Raw genomic sequence first — 21711 nt, 5'->3', positions numbered from 1 at the left:
CTTTGTGGAGGGGTTTTCCAAGATTGCGTCACCACTGACAGAATTGACACATAGGAATGAGAGGTTCATATGGTCAGACAAGTGTGAAGATAGCTTCCAAAAAATGAAGAAGAGTTCGATCATCGCTCTGGTTCTGATCCTACTGATCAGGACAAGTTTCTGGTTTATTATGATGCCTCGAGGCAGGGTCTAGGTTGTGTCCTTATGCAAACAGGGAAGGTGATTACCTATGCATCATGTCAGCTGAAGAAGTATGAGCATAGGTACCCCACACATGATTTAGAACTTACAACAGTAGTTTTTGCACTGAAGGTGTGGTGACACTACTTATATGGTGAGAAGTGTGAGATATACACATATCACAAGAGTTTGAAATACTTCTTCACCCAGAAGGATCTGAACATGAGGTAGAGATGTTGGTTAAAACTGGTGAAGGATTATGATTATGAAATCCTCTATCACCCAGGAAAGGTCAACATGGTAGCAAATGCCTTAAGCCGGAAGGGTCTGGGACATAGTGCCAAGCAGATATCCAGGGAGTTGGCTGACGATATGACTAGAGCAGGAATTGTGGTAGTGGTGGGCCAGTTAGCCAACATCACCCTGCAATCCACTCTTTTAGAGATGATTAAGGAGAAACAATTAAGTGACCCACAGTTAGGAAAGATCAGAGGAGATGTCCTAGCTGGAGTAGCTAAGGACTACACAGTGTCAGGCATGGCCTTACTGAGATACAAGGATCGAATCTGCGTTTCGATGGACACTGGAATCAGATGGGAGATTCTAGATGAATCTCATACTACCCCTTATTCTCTATATCCAGGCACCATGAAGATGTACCAAGATCTGAAGGTTTTATATTGGTGGCCTGGGATGAAGAGGGATGTGACTAAGTACATGGCAAGGTGCCTGACCTGTCAGCAGGTCAAGGTAGAGCATCAGAGACCAACAGGGCTGTTGTAACCTCTGGATATCCCAGAGTGGAAGTGGGAGGACATCACAATGGATTTCATGGTAGAATTACCTAGGACAGTGGGCTAGCACGATTCAGTCTGCGTCATCATGGATCGGTATACAAAATTAGCTCACTTTCTACCAGTGAGGATGAATTACACAGTTGACTAGTGTAACGCCCTACTACCCTAGAGTCATTACCATGCGATTTCAAAAATGTGCCATTAGCTCGCTAATCGAGGTATTTGACTAAAAAGTGTGGTTAATTAAAATGAAGACTCATTTAAATAAGATTTTGGTATAAAATGGTTGGACATTCATTTAAATTATAAAAGTATTACATTGGGATCCCAAAATACTGTTTAGAAACATATTTACAACTCAAAAGGGGAAATACTATCGACCTAGGTGACAAAACTAACTTTTACAACATATTCCTCATAATAACCCTGGTTGTGGCAGCCAGGTAGGTCGAACATGTACGCACCGCTCAATGCCCTCCAACTCATGGTTGATCGACATTTTCCTTGCCCTTATCTGCACAACAGAGCGCCCGTGAGCCGAGGCCCAGCAAGAGAACTTCAAAGCACAACATACAATAATTTATTTAAACAAATATATACTTAATCACAGACAACAACAATTCACAAACTTTTATTGGAATACACAATAGCACAACAGTATAACAGAACATTAGAACGACAGGATAACAACACGACAACACAATAACACAACAACACAATAATACAATAGCGACCATTGCCGATCGGGGTGCGCTATCAGGCACCAAGTCCGCAGTCTTAACTGAGTGGGTGCGTACCACACCCTTAGAGGGTCTCGCCCTGCATTCAACATACTTAACGGTGATCTCAGCCCTTTGCCGCTCCTGACTCTTACCGTTTCTGGCTCTTGCCGCTTTCGACTCTTGCTGCTTCCGGATCTTGCCGATCAGTCACAATCACATATATGACATAACAACTATAAACAATACACACAACACTATACACCACATAGCTCTACGAGCATAAACTATTCTCTTACCTTGTGTCCCGAGCTGACAACCCAAAGCGATCCAGAGCACGATTCTTAATCCCGAGCTTGAGCAATAAAACCTGGTCACAATGCCATAATAAATAAACATCCATCAATTCCTAACCAATTAAGAACTTTGGATTAAAATACTATCCTTCGGGACCTCGAATTCTACTCAACCGGGTAGTAGAATCCTTCCCAAGCCTTAACATTTGGGTTCACAAGCTTAAAACACCAATTTGGTCATTTTCCCTAATTTGAGTCGCGACTCACCCACTAGGGCGCGACCCATTTCAATTCAGAGAGCTCGGCTCTCTTATTTGGGGGACACGGGCTGCATCGCACCTCAGCATGCGCCGCGACGCCTGGGCAAAAACAAAGGCTCCCAAGCCTTTTTTTTCATACGGGTTGTGATTCCTGAAGAACAGGGGCGTGACTCGAGCTTGCGAACCCAGAAATCCCATGCATTTTTAGAATCCCAATCCTCCTTAAATTCAATCTAAACATATTGTAAAGCCAGAATCAAGTCCCTCATTAACTCTACTACACTTTAGACAGTGCTAGCACCTTAGAAAGCTAACTACACACCCAATTCAGACCAAATTCAACTTAAGCCTAGAACTTAGCTAAGTTTTATTTTTACCAGAATTTACCAAAAGAAACATGGAAATAATCTCACCTCTGTGATGATTTCAACTTGAGCTGATTCCCCAACACTTTTAGTTTGTTTTCCCCATGTTCCCAGCTTCAATTCCCAGCCAAATTCTAAAGGAATTCCCAAAAGATTTAAGCACACCATTGAGAGGGATAAAGAGAGAGCCATGAGAGGGAGAGAGATAAGTTGAGGGTTTCTATTTTGTTTTTCTTTAGTTCTAGTACCTTGTTCAGCTGAAGTTTATCCTCAACTACATAATGTCCAAAGTACCCTTAAGTCTATCCTTAATCCCTTAATACCACCAAGGGCAATCCCGTCATTTGCCATATCCCGCTAATTCCTCGAATGTTCCTATAATTCCCCGACATACTCAAATGATCGCTAAATCGCTACTCCTTACCCAGTAATCCCGAACACACACTATGTACCCATAAGACCCCTAGGCTCACCCCAAGTCGGATACTCGACCCAGTTGTGACTATTTTGCTATTCCACTCCCTAGGACCGTCTCAGATTGCACATCACAAATATATCACCACAATCTTGTGGTTTCAAGCATAACATACACATAATTCACATTTATGCCCTCAACGAGTCAAAATTATAATTATGCCCCTATTAATCATAATGGGTCCACATGCATATTTAATTCACCTAGATATGCAATTCTAATCACATAATCATTTAATCCACATAATAGCATAATTAAATCAATTATTGTCCTCCCGACCCGTTAATCAAGGCACTAAACCTTATTAGCAAATTTGGACATTACAATTAGTATGCAGATCTCTATGTGAGAGATATAGTTTTCCTTCATGGGACTTCAAGGTTTATCGTGTCTGATAGGGACCCTATCTTTACTTCCAAGTTTTGGGAAAGTTTATAGAGGGCGATGGGTACACAGCTGAAGTTCAGTACAACTTATCATCCTCAGACTGATGGTTAGTCTGAGAGGACTATCCAGATATTGGAGGACATGATGAGAGCATGTGTATTGGACTTTGAAGGGTCTTGGAGTAAATATTTTCCTTGATAGAGTTTTCCTATAATAATAGCTACCAGTCGACTATTGGAGGGGAACCTTATGAGATGTTGTATGGTAGGAATTGCAGATCACCCAGTCACTAGGATGAGAGGAAATATATGGGTCCTGAGGCAGTTCAGAGGACCACTGAGGCTATTGAGAAGATTAGAGCTCAGATGCTCACGTCTCAGAGCAGACAGAAGAGTTATTCAGACCCAAAGTGGAGGAACGTGGAGTTCCAAGTGGGAGACTATGTCTTCCTTAAAGTTTCACCACTGAAAGGGCTGAAGAGATTTGGGAAGAAGGGAAAGCTGAGCCCTAGGTTTGTTGGACCATTTGAGATCCTGGAGAGGATCGGTCAGGTGGCCTGTAGGTTGGCCTTACCCCTTGTAGTGACCAAAATATTTCTAAGATCTTGGACCATTAAAACTACTAGACATAGCTACTAATTTGGGAACATACATAGGAAATAACATAACTTTATTTAAAACCCCAAAATAAATATTGTGCAAAATACAAAGTAAAATATAAAATATGGTATGGGTACCCATTGTTTAATACATAAAAACATAAACCATAAACTTTAATTGTTTAAAAACTAAGTGCGGAATTACAAAAGAAACATAATTCAAAGACTTAAAAAAACAATGTCATCCTCGATCGTTCACGTAGTCCATTCAATACATTCATCCTTAACACACAAGCCAAGCTGCCATGAATCTTTCCGCCTTCCATAAATCATTTCCCTGCATCAAGCTAAAAATAAAGGAATGAGCCTAATGCCTAGCAAGGAAAATCTACTAACAACATATATCAAAAACATAAGACTATAACATAAACATGTACTATAAAAACGTATATCATATAGGACTACAATATTAATGACCATTAACACATTAACATGGCATGTGATAAACCATCTAGGTCCTCTGTCTACCAATCGATGTAGGGTAGATCACATGGTAGTATATGATAACCCATCTAAGTCCTCTGTCTACTAATCGAGGTAGGGTAAATCATAACTCTAAACCATGAAAATGATAAAAAAATTTGGGGCTTGCTATCTAAGCAAGGCATATGCCCAAGCGGCTATAAAAAAATATTTATTATAGCATAAAACATATCATAACATAAACATATAAACACATATAATCTACCCTATTTTCCTTACCTAAAACTGGGATATTTGAGAACAAGAACGGGATTGGAGCACTCCTAAAAACCAACAACAAAACCATGAGTATTTCTAAGGAATGAAGATGAAAAGAGAACTAAACCATCCAAGTAGAAACTTACCGAAAAGGAACTTAAGTTTCAAGAAACGTAAATACCTAACCAAGAATCATAAACAAGAGTTAGGATCTGAAAAGAAAATAAAATAAAAGAAAACTAAAGAATAATAAAGAACTGAACTTAGGGATAAGAATACCTTAAATGATCTTATGAATTTATCTAAACCTCGATACTGAAATCTCACTATATCTCACTTCCCAAGTGTTTAGAAAAGCTTAGAATGAATAAACTTTTAACCCAAAAACCCAAGTGTTTCACTCCATAGTAACACTAGCAACTTGGAGGCTCTGAACAAATGCTTGAAGAATGAAGAAAATGGCTGAGTACTAGGTCCTATTTATAGAGTTCAATGAGTGAAACTAACCCATTTTAATTTGAAAAAATAAATGAATTTAAAATGAAAAAGATTTGAATTTTCGTTCAACAGACGCCCAGTTCTCAGTCAAAATCGTTCAAAGGCAGGTCCAAGTGGTTAAGGTTGTTTTTAAATTTAAAAATCCTCAAGATTCAAAAATGCAACACCAGGGGCGGTATATCGCCTATCCTAGGTGATATATCGCCTAGACCATTTTCCTGAGCTCCGTTCGAATGTTCGTGCAAAGTCGACGTGTTTTCTGTATCTCCCGTAGGTGATATATCGGCCCCTATAGCTGCGATATATCGGCATACGTTGATATATCAAACATGTACTTTAACTTTTTCAGCATATTTTGAATTGAGTAAACAGCTTTGACTGAGTTATAATACGATCCTAACAGTTGCTGGAAGGTTCTAGAGCTTCTAGATCTTTCTTTTAATTAAACTATTCATTAAAATACTTAAATCATTAATAAACATACATATGACAAGTGTCACCATCTTATTAGTTCTATCTAAACTTTAGGTTATAATAAATGGCATCTCTATAATCAACTATATTAATCAAACCTTATGTTATAATTAATATTCTTAAAATATAGGTTAAACTTATAAAATCCATAACTGTTGCTATAAGTGTCCAACTAAGTCTCGACTTGAACCAAAATCCACGAAATCTAACATACTACAAACTAATACTAACTACTACTACTATCTAGCTAGCTAAGTAAATATTCTGGGACACTACACCCCTGCACTGTCTAGTGTGCATAGCATATTTCATATTTCCATGTTGAGGAAGTATGTATCAGATGGGACTCATGTATTGAGTTATGAGGATCTGGAACTGCAGACAGATTTGTCCTATGAGGAGTAGCCAGTTCAGGTTTTAGACAGGAAGGGCAAGGTCTTGAGGAACAAGACTATACCTTTAGTTAAGGTATTATGGAGGAACAGCAAGGTCGAGGAAGCGACCTGAGAGCTGGAGGCAGATATGCAGACTCAGTATCTCGAGATGTTCAGGTAAAATTTCAAGGACGAAATTTCTATAAGGAGGAGATAGTTATAACGTCCCAAATTACCTAATAAGACTTAGGGCCTTGATTAGGGGGCCATGAGGGAAAATTATGGAATTATATGTTTATGTGAGATATATTTGTGTGTAATTATGTGATTATATGAGTTATATGATAATATGACTAGATATGCATTTTAGGTGTATTAAATATGCATGTGGGCCCGTTTCTTATTGGAATGACAATTTTCGTAATTTTGCCTGTTATGGTCATAATTGTATATATGTGCGTATATGTGATATATGTGAGAAACCACATTATTATGTGGGTTTATTTGGGTTACTTGGAATGAGACGATCCTAGGGAGCAAGTTAGCGAGAAAGTCACAACGGGACCCAATACCCGACTCAGGGTGAGTCAATGGGTATTTTGGGTAATTAGTACATTACTGAGTTATCGGGTAACAAGAATAAATATTTGAGGATATATTTGGAGTTAGTAAGATTAGGAGGGAGTATCGGGGATTTTGACCATTTTGCCCTAAGGGACGTTTTTGGTACCCCGAGCCTCGGGATTAGCTTAAGTTACTTGAACCTTAAGAAAACAAAACAAAACACTCAAACACTTTTATTAGCTCACCCAACCGACTCTCTCTCTCTCTCTCTCTCTCTCTCTCTCTCTCTCTCTCTCTCTCTTTCATTTTTCTAAGTAAATTGCTTGAGGAACTAGGGAGATTTTTGGCTGAAACTTGGGAAACTGAAGACTTGGCTCTAGAATTGGATTAGCTACAGCTAGGAGGACTTAAACCATAGTTGAGGTAAGGCTCTAACCCCTGTTTTAGTTGAATTTTGTTATAGTTTCTTAGTGTTCTTGAGGTGTTCTTGAGCTTTGTATCTCAAGTGTTGGATTGTGAGCTTTGATGGGTTTTTAATCAAGTTTTAAGGTGGGTTTTGTTGCTGGTATTATGTTGAATTTGTTATGGAGATTAAATTGTGGTTCTAGGATTGACTTGGGGTGGTTTGTGGTTGAGTTTGGCTGAAGAAAAAACAGAGAATTAAGTACGTAGGGTCAGGTCGCAGCCTTGTTTTTGGGGCGCCGTGACCCAAGGGAACCCCAGGGCCAGGTGGGGCTTCTATTTCAGAGGTGTGTCGCGGCTCTATGGGGCAAATCACGACCCACATCTTGTCCCCAGGCAGGGGGGCTCTTGGTTATAAGGGGCGCATCGTGGTCCTTAGGGGCAGGTCGTGGCCCGCCTGGGCAGCTTTTGCTATTGTAGAGTTTTAATGATGGAAATTCAAACCTAAGGGCTTGAGATCGATTCTACTACCCGGTTTAGTAGAATTCGAGGTCCCAGAGGCTAGGATTCGGTTTGGAAGTCTTTATTTTCTCGTTATTGACATGATCCTATATTATGGTTGTGACTAGGTTACTGCTAGGGGCTCGAAACTGAGATCGTGCTCAAGGGTCGTTCTTATTATTACGCTATACTCGGACTTGAGATAAGAAAACTACACCTAATACGTGGTATATATGATTAGGGCTTGGCCTGACTGTTAATTATAACTATGAATAGGTAGGGCTCGGCCCGACTGTTAATTATAACTATGAATAGGTAGGGCTCGGCCCTTGAGAATGAACGTGAATCAGGTTATGCTTGAATGCTATACGTCTGGTCAATTTTTTAATGAATTGCTTACCTTGTTGCATAGGTAGGGCTCAACCCCGTTAGAGAACATGGTTATTATTGTGTTTGTACTTGATTACTTAAGATACCATGAATTATATGTATGCATATTTGTATTGTCTGAAGTATGCTTATTTGTATCTGTATCTGACTGTCTGATTAAAGCCTTGACTTATTAGTCAAGGGCGGCAATAGTGCGTTGTGTGCTGGTCGAGAGGCTTAGGTCCAATCAGGAGTGTACTATTACGTTGGCCGACCCTATGGTCATTGAAAAACAAAGTGCTTGGCTAGCTCTATGGATAGTTACTCAGAGCTAAGGGCGAGGGCCCCAGGTGGCTCTATGGTCACATAGCTAGGGCACAGGTCCCCGGGTTGACTCTATGGTCAACTATTCAGGGCAGCAGGTCCCAGAATGATCCAATGATCATTTATTTGTAATTATATGCATGCATGAGTATGTTATTACTGTTAGGCATGCTAGATAGGTATTTGGAATATGTATTTAATGTTCATGCATATGTTTAAGTTTTCTTGTTGAGCCTTGGCTCACGGGTGCTATGTGGTGCAGGTAAGGGAAAATGAAAGCTAGACCAGTTATGAGTTGGAGAGCTTTGGTGGCAGTGTGTACATATGCGGCTGCTCGTCCACCACGGTCGAGGATATCTTAGAGGAACTAGGGTTGTATCCTTGATTTTTTCGCTTAGGTCGGCTGATTGTACTTTTGACTTGTATATACCCTTTTAAATATATGTTTGTAATATTTTGGGATCCCATGTATGTATTAAACTCTTAATGAAAAGTCAACAATTCCTTTGACCAAAATTTTTAACCATAACCCTTGACATTAACCTTAGTTACACGTTTGTGACCAAATGACCTGATTAGCAAGTCTGACACTATTTAAAGTACATAGTGTAACGATCCCGGATTAGAAGGACATTACACAATTGCTCCTGCCCCATCTTCCTCGGCCACGCCCCCGAGCAAAAACATAACCCCGACCAGAGGTGGGAGAAAAGTTGTTATGTGATCCTTGGATGTTGAGGGACTTGCGGAGTTGAGTGGCGAGGTTCGCACTGGGGGCGGAGTTGTCGATGGAGGTATTAAGCTTCTCAAGGTTCATTTCCTAACTTTGGAGCATGTATTGGACCTTCTTCAAAGTGACTTGGTCATGACGAAAGGTGAGATTGACCACAATTGAGCCATAATAATAACCAAGGCCTCCAAGAATATATAAAATGGGCTCATCATCTGTGATAAGATGCCTAGCAAAGGATAAACTTTCAACAAGATATTTCATTTTTAACATGTAATAATGGATATAATTTTTTTTTCTTGAGGGATTGTAGCTGAAAATGAAGTTGTAGAGTGTGTGTTTTAGAGTGAGTGCTAAAGATATTTTCAAGAGTTTGCCATGTATTACATGTGACTACATGCCCAAACATTGATTCTGAAATGGAGTTGAGGAGCCAACTTAAAATGGCTTGATCCATTCTGATCCAAAGACTATAACCAAGGTTAACTTGCCGAGATTCGCCCAGAAAAAGGCCACCAGTAGTGTGGTCGACAAACTGTGGGGGGCACGATTTGGTGCCAAGAACATAGCCTTCTAGGTCGTGAGCATGAAGGGCTAGAAAGGGTTTGGGAATACCAATACTGATACTTTGTTCTATCGAGTTTTATGGAAATTGGGCAAGACTCTAAAAAATGGAGAGAGGCGAAGAAGGAACCGGAACTGGTTGAGGGAATGTGGGTCTGTGGCGGGTAGGAGAAAGGTTGTAGAGGATAGTGGAATAGAGGGAGGAGCAGAGAGTGGAATGGAGGAAGAGACGGAGATGGTGGTTGGGATAGTAGGATCGACAGTGGTAGGATTTGTGGCTGCTGAGCTCTCATCTTGGGAGGACTTTTTCAGGTGAGGATGCCGTGGACGTGAGTCAATGGCTCTTGATACCAAATTGAAAATAGATAAAATGGACTGAGAATGTGTATATTATATATTCAATTGCTCAACGATTTCATAAGAAGAGGAAACGAAACATATATATAGTGCCAAGGCTTCCACAATCACAGCAGCTCATTGGCTCGTACAAGACAAAAATAATATTGCTTTTATATAGAATGCCATGAATTAAGGATAGCCAATCATTCAAAACAAAATTTGGTTGTGGATAGGTAATGGTTTACTACTCTGTCATACCATCATCATCTGTATCATTTCATGATGATGATGTATCAATCCCTTTTCATTCTAACACTCATAAATGGCACTTTTTAATGTTGGAGATGACATTCAAAATCCATTTCTTGTACAAGATATATATATATATATATATGAGTGTGATCTTGAATACAAAATTGGATATAGTAAGAGATTATTTCAATTGATTACTCAAACAAGTCTATTATTCTCTTCTCTACTTTTCTTATCTTTGCTCAAAATATCCCGTCTAAGAAAGACTCTCATTTTCTCTTTCTAAACTTGCACACTCTCTTTCTAGAAATGGCTCATGTAGGCTTGGCTTTGGTTGTAGTAATGGAATCATTACTAGTGGTATCCACCCTTGCCCAGTCACCGGCTCTATAATGTCCCAAATTCCCTAATAAGGCTTAGTGCCTTGATTATAGGGCCAAATTCATTTAAGTGGATTGTTATGTGATTTGATGCATGATTATATGAATTATGTGAGTTATGTTATAATATGATTGTATTTGCATGTTTCGGTGTATTAAGCATGCTTGTGGGCCTGTATCTTGTTAGAAGTGTATTTTCGTAATTTTGGTCCGTTGAGGGCATATTTGAATATATATATATATATATATGTGTGTTATATGTTGAGACCACGTTATTATATGAATATATTTAGGATATTCGGCACGAGGCGATCCTAGGGAGCAAGTTAGCGGTTTAGTCAAAATGGGGTCAAATGTCCGGCTTGGGGTGAGCCTAGGGGTATTTTGCTATTTTAGAACATTACCAGGGTTTTTCGGGTAATGAGAAATTATTTGGTAATCATTGAGGATATTGGAAGTAATGGGAATTATAGGGCGTTAATTATGATTAACGGGGTATAAGACAAAAGACAAATTTTCCCTTGGGGGCATGTGATGAGTAGGCTCAGGGAAAAGGGGCAGGTTGGTCATTTCAGGCCAAGTGAGTGACTTAGTTGGTTGGGAACTTCTCAGATCACTTAGGAAACCAAAGGAAACTCTCAGCTTCTTCTCTCTCTCGCTACACACATACTCTCTCTAGCACTTGGAGGTTTTGATGAATTTTAAGGAGGAAGCTTGGAATTGAAGGGGGATTAGAGCTAGGAATTTACTAGCAACAACATAAGGGGCGTGGTTCTTCAGTAAGGTAAGATTATACTCTGTTTTCTGGAGAACTCTTGCCTTGGTTTAAGTTTTAGCTGAGTTTTAAACCAAGGGTTGGGTTTTGATTTGGGTTAGAGATTGAGTTTGGTTTTTAAGGTGTTTGTACTGCTTATGATGTGTTGTTTAGGGTTTTAGAAACATTTGGGACGAGATTTGGGAGCTTTGGCTCGGGGAAAAATGGTGGAAAAAACCTAGATTTTCTAGGTCGTAGGGGTGCCGCAGCGTTGTTATTCCGAGCTACGGCGCTGAGATGTTCCAGGGCAGGGGGCCTTGGCTGTGTGCCGCGGTGCCTGTAAGACTGTGCCGCAGTGCTAGGCCATTTTCAGGGACCTTCATTTTGGATTTTTAGGGCATAGGCCCAGGGGCTCGGGGGACGATTTCATCACCCTGAGTAGGGGAATTGGAAGTCCTGAGAGCACGGGATTGGTCTCAGGGTTCAATTACGGAACCGAATAGTAATGAGAATGTTATTTGTGGGTTGTGACTAGGTTACCGCTAGGGCTCGGGAGAGGATTTTCTCGGGAGTCGTACTTGCTTCTAATTGCTTACACTCAGACCAAAGGTAAAAAAAAAATTCACCCAATATGTGATGTACGTGATTAGGGCTTGGCTCGGTTGTTGAATATATATTTGATTAGGGCTTGGGCCCTATAAATGTGCATGATTATGATTATGTCTGTGATTGTTTGATTAAACATGTTGAATGCTCTGTATTTGGATAATTGCTTAATAGTGTATGCCTATTTGCATTATCTGGTTGAGAAAGGCTTGACTTGTGAATCAAGAACGACAATAGCACTAAACGCTAGTCAAAATCATTGACTTATAAGTCTAGGGCGGCAATAGTGCGCTGAGCGCTGGTTGTTATGGTTAGGCCTAATCAGGAGAGTATTATACGCTTGTTCGACCTAGTGGAAAATTAAGCACCAGGTACGTTGGGCCAACTCTAAAGCTGGTTATACAGAGGATAGGACAATGGGCCCCAGGGTGACTTATTAGTCCCATATCCTAGGGCATTGTCCCAGTATGACTTATTAGTCATCTAGTTAGGGCAGTGGGCCCCCGTGTGACAGTATCGTCACTTATTTGCATGGAATGCATGCATGAGTAGGGTTATTACTGCTAGGCATGCTTATTATGATTCTATGATATGTTATTGACTGCTTATGAACATGTTTAAGTTTTCTTACTGAGCCTTGGCTCAAGGGTGCTATGTGGTGCAGGTAAGGGAAAAGGGAAGCTAGACTAGCCATGAGTTGGAGAGCTTTGGTGGCAATGTGTACAAATGCGGCTGCTCGACCACCACTGTCGGGGTTTCTCAAAGGAACTAGGGTCAAACCCTATTTTTCCGCCTAGGACGGCTATTTGAAATTTTGAGTTGTATTTATCATTTTTAAACTGTAAACGACCTTGTAAATATTTATTTTGGGATCCCATGTATGTACTTAACGTTTTAATGAAAAGACTATTCCTTTTGACCGAAATTTTTAACCCTAAACCGTTAATCACGTTTATTTGCACGTTTATGACTAGGTGATTTGATTAGCGAGCTTAACACTATTTAAAAGACACAGTGTAATGATCTTGGCTATCTAGGGCGTTACAAACTCCTTCTCCGATCGTACAAACTAAAATAAGAATAAGAAACAGTACAGTAATCCTACTTGTCTATGAAACCACCAAACAAAAATAAGAATCTTATACTCAAAGTTCAAACATTTTTCATGTAAATAAGACTACATTTAACAGTATCACAATGCTGGGAAAATAGTTATAGGGATGGATCGATATCAACCAAAATACATTCTTTAACCAAAAATATTATGCTAAGAATTCGATATGTCAGAATTGCAGTGTAGCTTTCCAGACGTAATTGTGATCATATGCTCGAAGCCTACAAAAGGTACCTTACATGGGTCATAAAATCGAAAGACAAGGTTGGTGATCTTTCGAACCTTATATTTGGAGGACGTAAGTCAACCAACCAACATAGATTTTGTAGAATCTTATTTATATAAGTCTATATGCATGCTCCTTATAAATATATTTTCATAACAATATACATAGTAGAAAGCATAAAATCATACAAGCATGTGAATATTATAGAGATACGTAAATACAATAATAAAATCATTAGAATACTTACAAGATGCGTAGCGGAACAATGACTACACCCTTTGGATTCCCTAGCCTTTTGTCATTGTTGAATGCTAGGTATTGCAAAGAATCCAAACCACTTTGAAACATGACCACCGTTTTCTAAGTCTTTCTCTAAAACAACCTAGTGTTTGTGTGGGCAAGTCTCAACACATGAGAAGAGAATTCCTAGAGAGAAAACTAAGAGAGAGTGGGCGGCTAGGTATAGAATATTAGGAGTGAATTTTTACCTTGTCATATTCATCTGACCTAATGCATTCTATAATACTAGTATATATAGGCAATTAGCTAGGACATAAAATAAGTTTTAGTTTCCCATTTTATTTTTAATTATTTAATAATTATAATTAATTAAATACTTGTCAAAATTAACCAATTATAATTTTGACCACTATTTAATTCATTTTATTAATATTAATACCAATATATCAATATTAACAAAATTGCCCCAATTGTCTATAATACTATCTTTTTGGGACTTTGCAATAAAAACCTCAAAGTTTCTTCTATTTCTTTTCGCACAAAATATCAATAAATAATTTAACATTATTTATTTTCATTGACCTAGTCAATATGATATTTATTTATAATTAATAATTAAATTAATTATTCAAGACTACTAGGTTCATTTTTTATAAGAGATGACATGGGGACCATAGATCCATGAACTCAAGCTCCAATAAGTTACTATGAGTTTTTTATAATAAATAAAGTCACTACCTTATTAATTCCTTGTGACTCTATTGTAGACTCAGAATTGCACTCTTGAATTTATCAAATGTTTTACACCAAATGTAAATACGTTATCCATTGTCATAACCATACCTGTCATTCAAACCTCTATAGATGATATACTAATGAGACGGGTGCAAATTACCGTTTTACCCCTCATTGGTATTTTATCCTTAACTCCCACTAAGTTCCTTGTAAATGATATTTCCATAAACTTAATTACAGAGATGAATACTCTATCATTTAACACTTGAACCAAACTATAAGACAATCATCGTTTCACTTCTTACACAGAAGCTATAGATTTCATGTCTATGATAAATACTCCCACTCAATTATACTGTAAAATCTCTAATATGTAAGTATAAGCTAGTCCATAGGGTAAGCTGGTAACGAACAAATAAAAAAACTTGAATAATACAATTAGCAGAATATTAATCACTCATAATTAAGATTGAATTGACCTATGGTCAATGTTGTGATATGATTAGATTATTAATAGCGACATTTACTTATCTTGTCAATAAATAATATTGGTCCAGTCCAATGTAACAAAATACATTCGATGTTACATACTTGGTCAATGTCTTGGATAGGGCATCACACCAGATATATAAGTAGATCTTATCGTAGATTACCGAATCAGTAAAAACCCAATGTAATGATTTAATCTTAGGACAAAAAGCTTTTGAACATATAATTACAATTATAATCCACTATGACCGAGTCACTATAATTGTAACTATACATATGTTTGAGATTTTCTAAGCATTTGTATTAATAATAATTAATCACGTAATAAAACATGTAAACAACGTAATTTGATTGAACAAAATGATTTCTACTACTTTATTGATAATTAATGAATTTACATAAGAAATGTGATTTTATTAGGGAATAAAACCTAATAGATTTTAGACGTCGTATGCTAGCCATTACCATGTTCCAAGTACAAACTATAGATTTTGAAAAACAAAAAATGGAGATTTTTATAATGGAGAGGATGATATTTGGATTTAGGAATTGCTTCATAAAGAAAGATGAACGTATAGAACATAATTTTATTAAGTAAAATATTCAATATTCTGAAAAGGAAAACGTAATCTACGGAAAAAGCGAAAACAAAAATATTTAAAATTATACTTAACTAGTTCACAGTATATTATAAGGGTGTGCACCCTCCAAATCCAATCAATCATAAATTAAAAAAAAAAACGTCCCCACACTTAAGGGCAAAATGGGTGCTCCCACTTAAGAAAAATCCTATATATATATATTGAGAAATTTTATTGTACGGACTTCAAAAAGAGCCCCACTAATAGGGCTCTTGTGTATTCCCGACTCGTGAACAATTTTCGGCGCAATTTTTTTATAACCGTGTATTTTGTAGTTATTTAGAACATCTTGTAAATTTTCAAAGAATTCTAAATAATTTACAGTACCGAAAACTAAGGTCAAACATGTTTTTTTCCACTCCCATAAAAAAATTAGTAACGAGTGCAACAAGCTGTTTTGAATCTAGTTTTCGACATTATAAATTATTCGAAATGATGCTTTAAATAACTATAATATACACGGTCATAAAAAAAATAATACCAAAAACTGTTTACGGATTGATAATACACAAGAACCCCACCAGTGGGGCTCTTTTTGAAGCTACTAAATAGAATCAACCTATATATATATATATATATACAGGAGACATATATATATTGAAACAATAAAATTAGCAAGGGATGAATTGATCACGTGGAGAGTACTTGTTTATTATTGATAAAAAAATGATCATAATAAAGTACATTATTGTTTATTGCTCTTTGCATCTACAAACAATATAAATGAACCAAATATTGAGTTATCTAGCCTAAATACTCTCCCACAATAATCACTAATGACCAACAGAGTGAAACATATGAGAATGATCACTTGCCAAGATTCTCATACCCTTCTCTCTAAGCCTTATATAATTAATTTGGCCAAGAGATCGATCTCTCAACCGATCGATCCTGCATATTAACAATTAAAAATAATAAATTGACATCAAATACTAAATTATAATTATAATAGAGCTAGAAGAATAATGTTCCTATCTCCATGCATTTATTAAGGTTCCGATCGTACGTGACTACTATACCTAGCTCATTAATAAGTACTAGTGTTGAAATCGCATGGAAACATAGGCTGCATGAACGAGTTGAGCTCACTAAATATGCTATCATCCCCATCCACAAAGCTAATGCTTGAAGAATCTTGGCATTGATGATGATGATCCTCATAATAAGTCTGCATGTCGTCAGGGAATGCACACGAGAGCGATTGATCACGCCGATCATCAGACTCAGGCAATAGAACAGGCAGCGATGGAGGTGACGACGACAAAAGCGGGCAACTATCAGCACCCGCCGATGTAGTCATCTCCATCATTTCCTTGAACTTGGATGACTGGAGCAAGAGACCTAGGGCTGACGTGGCAGTGGTCGAGCGTGGTTGCAGCTGTCCAGAAGAGATTAGGGTTTCCCCTACTACGCTACACGAAATGTTTTGGGCATCATGAAAGAAATTACTTAACCCTAGTTGATCATGATGATCATCTTGTTGTTTTTGGCTAATCATAAGATTTGGATCATGGTTTAAAGTGGTGGTAGCCTCGTGATTAATATTGATTGGGTTAGGTAAGCTAATTAAATTCCCATTGATATTATTATGATTATAAGTGGTAGTGGTAGCATTGGTAGTAGTAGTGGTAGTAGAGGTAGTAGTGTTAGGTTTCAGCCATTTGATGTAGCGGCTAAGGTCAAAGTTTGTGACTGCATTAAGCCCTCGGTACTCTATTGCTGCCATATCGTAAGCAGTTGCAGCTTCTTCTTGGGTAGCTGAACAAAATAATTATAAAATTATGATAAAGACTCGTAATTTAGATTAATTAATGTAATTAACTTAATTAAAGTTATAAATTATGTGATTATTGTGTTATAATTAATAAAGGGTTGGCACAACAAGTAGTAAGGTTTGGTGGGACTTTGGCCAACTAATTATAACTGACCGATATTCTCTTGATCTATAAAATATAAGTAGCTAGGTTTATAAATATATTTATAATAACTTTCCTGAGTAACACGTAACAACAAAATAATAATTAATAAGATTAGTATTTTTCTATATATATATAAGATCTCCAATTACGTAAGTTGCATGGCATTATTTTTTGTATTGATGAGCTATGTTGTGCTTGCATGTGCATGACAAATCTAGCTATTATAAATTTGTTTTATTTAACATTATGTATTTCATATACATTTAATTAATTAATTAATTTAGAGTTATGCTATACATAGAGGATTTAATTAATTAATTTAGAGTTATGCTATATATAGAGGATTTAATTAATTACCATATGTACCAAGATATAGATATTTGTTGCCAAAGACTCGCCCAATTCGAGCTTCCCATCTTCCATTGTGATGATGTCTGCCCCAACCAAATCACCAAATTAATAAGAACATTAATTAATTAATTAATATGCATTATTTACAGAAATACATAATTAATATGAAAAAACATAATTCACAACAAAAAAATAGTAATTTTACAAGTCACAAATTAAAATGTCCATATCACTAAAAAAATAACTCAAAATTTTTTGTTACTAATTACATTTTCATAATGCATTATATATTTAATCACTATATATATTAAAAATGCGTAATTAATGGTTTTGGTTTAATATTTTTTTTCTGTCAACTTTAACAGAATCTAATAACTATTATGTATATTGTTCCAGTTATATATTTAACGGAATTTTTTGCTTCAAGGAAGGTAAATTTTTAAAAATAATAAAGAAATAAAAAAAGGTATATATTTTTATACAAGTCTAAAAATAATTACAAAAGTCAAACATAAATTTTAATTATATTGACCAACCAAATGCATGTAATATATAGACGGTTGCATATATATAAATATGACTGATAAGTCTAACATTATATTAAATATATTAAACATTTTATTTTATAGCATACGACATTATTTATTTATTTAAAATTTATATGATAATTAAAAAAATATATAATAAAACTAACTTAATAATTTTTTTTAAATAAAACTAAGTAAAATATGTATATCATATTACTTTAACCTAATATATATAAATGTGTCAATTAGTTAATTTAAAATTAAAATTTGATATAAAAATTAAAATACCTTGCAACACCTCTATATTTTGAAACTCCCCTGGAGAATCCGCTACTTTTCCTGTAATAAGATTTTTATGAGCATATTGTAACAATATATATATAATTATAAATTATAAATATAGGCTTATAACAATATTCAAGTTTCAATAAATAATGTATAAATATTACCTTCTAAGTGATCCAATATATTCTTCTCTAGCCACACCCTCCATATCCTTCAATTCTTTCTCATAAGTTGATAACTACAGTCAAAAATAAATAATTAATCGATTCACAATTGATAAATGTACGATTACAATTTTTTAAAAATATATTGTAATAACGAAATTAGCTAGATATGATTTGTCGTTATTAATTAGTCACTTATATATATACATCAAATAAATAGTAAACAACATTCTATTGTGGTTCATAAGTCAAGTTATCTAGGTTATAATTAATTTGGTTGATAATAAATTTGCATTACCACATTTATTAACATTTTGACAAATCCATGCATTGACTATGATGGAAAACTAGACCATGAATTTTTTTATTTTTTATATTTTTTTTCAAATTTCATCTCAAATTAAATCACGTTTGATTACAAAAGCATTATTAGCATTATCCACTACCACAAAAAACTCAATTTGTGTCGACTGAAAAACAATATCATAAATTTATAATGTTGATTCATGTCATTGTTAGTGATGCCAAAGGGTATGACATATTGTGTTGTCCAATAACCGATGTCATATGATTCGATAACATATGTTACCTATAAATTGACATTATAGTATGTACGAGTTAGTTATTAGCCATCGTCATAATTCCAAACGAGAGTAGAGTTGAAATAGTGACAATTTTTATAAAAGTTCTTGAGAATAATTTAATCATAGTATATATTTTATTTTTTTAATTATATTTATGGGAAGAAAACCAAAAATTTACCGGAAAGTTGAGAATGGTGTCATGACCCCAATATTTCAATGCTGCTAAATCATAAGCATGTGCTGCTGCTTCCTCATCGTCATATGCACCTGAAAAATTAGTCAACACATTATACCTCATATATATAACTAAAAATAAAAAAATTTAATGAAAATTATGTTAAATTTCCCATTAAATTTAATATTTGAATATGTACATAATTCAGAATACAAACCAAGATAAACTGCATGAAGTAGAACGGCATTTCATCATCATCACCAGAAATTAGTTCCCACCAAAGAAAAAGAAGACCAAAAAAAAACTTCAATAATTAGATTATGTATATATAATTGGCTTAATTAATATATGAGATAGTATAATTAATCATTAATAATGCTAATAATTACCTTGGCGTCCTTTCTTGTTCTGTGATTCATTCCAGCAATTCTTATCCCACAAATGAGCCTCATACCGTCCAGTCCATCGATGCCTATTTTTTTTTTTTTTTTTTTAAAAAACCCCATTTTATGATCATAAGTCACAACCAAAAATTAAAAAAATATATATAATTTAATTAAGAGAATCAATACCAAATTAATTTATATAATTACCTTGTGACACCTCGATAAATAGAGCTGCGTTGAGGAGGAGAGTCTCTGGGGACACTTCTCCTTGTTCTCTTCACTTTTGGAACATGACTACCATTGTTAGTAGTAGCACTATTATTATTATTATTGGCGTTGTTTTTCTGTGATAACTTCGCCATAGAAATAGAAGAAGAAGAAAAATAACAAAATTGATGATGATCTTAATTTGGAGAGAGAATTTTATAAAATATATGAAAATTATTGGATATAGAATATAAATTATTATGACTTGGTCTTCAAAAGAAGAGGGTTTTAAAGAAAGAGAGAATTAATTAATTAATCAATAAAACTAATATGAGGTTGGAAAAGATAGTGGTGTAGAGTGTGGGCTGGCAATGGATGCTGATGAAATTGGTACCACTGATTGATTAAGATTGGCCGGCAGAGAGGTTTTAATTTCTGATTTGGCCGACTTATTCCGGCCAATTGTGGTATCTTCTTCTTCTTTGTCTTCTTTTTTCAACTTTTGTGTTTGTATATGTGCTGTATATATAATTTTATATATATATATATATATATATCTCTGCTATAATAAATGTCACTCATGATGTAACATCTTCTTCTTTCTGTTTTTATATGATTATAAATATATACTAATTAATTATATTTTACTTTCTCTCAATAGCTATCTTTAGGTTATCCCCAGCTATTTTTTTTATTAATAAGTTTTATATATGTTGAAAAACTTGTCACTTTAAATGGTTTGGTAAGAGAGGAAGGTAGACCTATGTTATAAGGTCTCATCATGTATATATATATATATATATATGAAAGTATCTCATTGGTTATGTGGTACTAATTAGTTATGAGGAGTTTACCTAACGGAAAGTGTATATGGATAAGACTAATCATGCACTTAATTACTACGTTTGCTCTATTTTTTTGTTAATTAATAGTTGTCATATCAAGTTTCATGATCACATATTTGTATATTAATAAATATTTTCATGTAGTTTTCAATTATGCAATCAAATATATATTTTTAAAGAATTGTATGTGTAAATGTCTTTCGAAAAATAACAAGTAATATAAGTTTCTATTTTGAACTTTTGTGTTGGTTGAATCTTCTATTTTTGTTGATTAATACGACACTTGGTAAAAGCACAAATTAATATTCATCCCTTTCAAATACACTTCAAAACTAAAACAAACAAATATAAACTTAAAGTTTGTGAAATTTCAACAAGACAAAGTACCATTGTCAAATTTTAGGTTTACATTTGTTAGGTTGAGATTTAGTGAGTACGTAAAGAAAAATGCATTTTGATTAACTAATTCTATGCTGACTAATAATGTGACAACATTTAAAAGTAAAAATATTTACAAAATTTCAAAGTTAAAAATATGATTTTCAAACTAATAAGAAAAGAAACGATGAGAAAAGCCCTTCACGAGGTAAGCTTTCCTCACATAAACATCATGTTTTTATTTAAAAGAGATGAGATACATTTTTTGAGGAAGTGATGAGAAATGCTTCAAGAGTACAAGAAGCAAAGAGAAAGGATATGCGATAATTGATTTTTAATCATTTATTTATTTGGTAGTATATTAAAATTTGATTAAAAAATCATCATAATTAAAATAATTATATATATATATAAATGCATATCACTAAATCAAATATTTGTACAATATTACTTCAATTATTGTTTATAAATTCATAAATCTAAAATTACATTAATT

The 21711-nt window shown here is 35.2% G+C and overlaps 1 protein-coding gene across 2 annotated transcripts; it reads right to left on the bottom strand.

Annotated features, from left to right (window-relative positions):
* Window positions 1-16020: 16020 nt before the first annotated feature.
* Window positions 16021-20532, bottom strand: LOC133783000 (AP2-like ethylene-responsive transcription factor At1g16060). 2 transcript variants are annotated; one of them, XM_062222500.1, is made up of 8 exons: window positions 19993-20532; window positions 19789-19871; window positions 19599-19625; window positions 19403-19491; window positions 18641-18714; window positions 18480-18530; window positions 17671-17747; window positions 16021-17152 (listed from the first exon to the last, which is right to left on the bottom strand). In XM_062222500.1, exons 1-8 carry the CDS (start codon window positions 20145-20147, stop codon window positions 16422-16424), a joined length of 1287 nt encoding a protein of 428 aa, XP_062078484.1. In that variant the 5' UTR covers window positions 20148-20532; the 3' UTR covers window positions 16021-16421. The 2 variants fall into 2 exon arrangements, with proteins under 2 accessions (XP_062078484.1, XP_062078485.1); XM_062222501.1 differs by having other exon boundaries at window positions 19617-19625.
* Between the last annotated feature and the right edge of the window lie 1179 nt (window positions 20533-21711).

This window comes from Humulus lupulus, chromosome 6, assembly GCF_963169125.1.
Source record: "Humulus lupulus chromosome 6, drHumLupu1.1, whole genome shotgun sequence".
In the NCBI taxonomy this organism is placed as follows: domain Eukaryota; kingdom Viridiplantae; phylum Streptophyta; class Magnoliopsida; order Rosales; family Cannabaceae; genus Humulus; species Humulus lupulus.
Note: the sequence above shows the minus strand (reverse complement) of the source record. Positions and strands in the feature narration are given on the sequence as shown.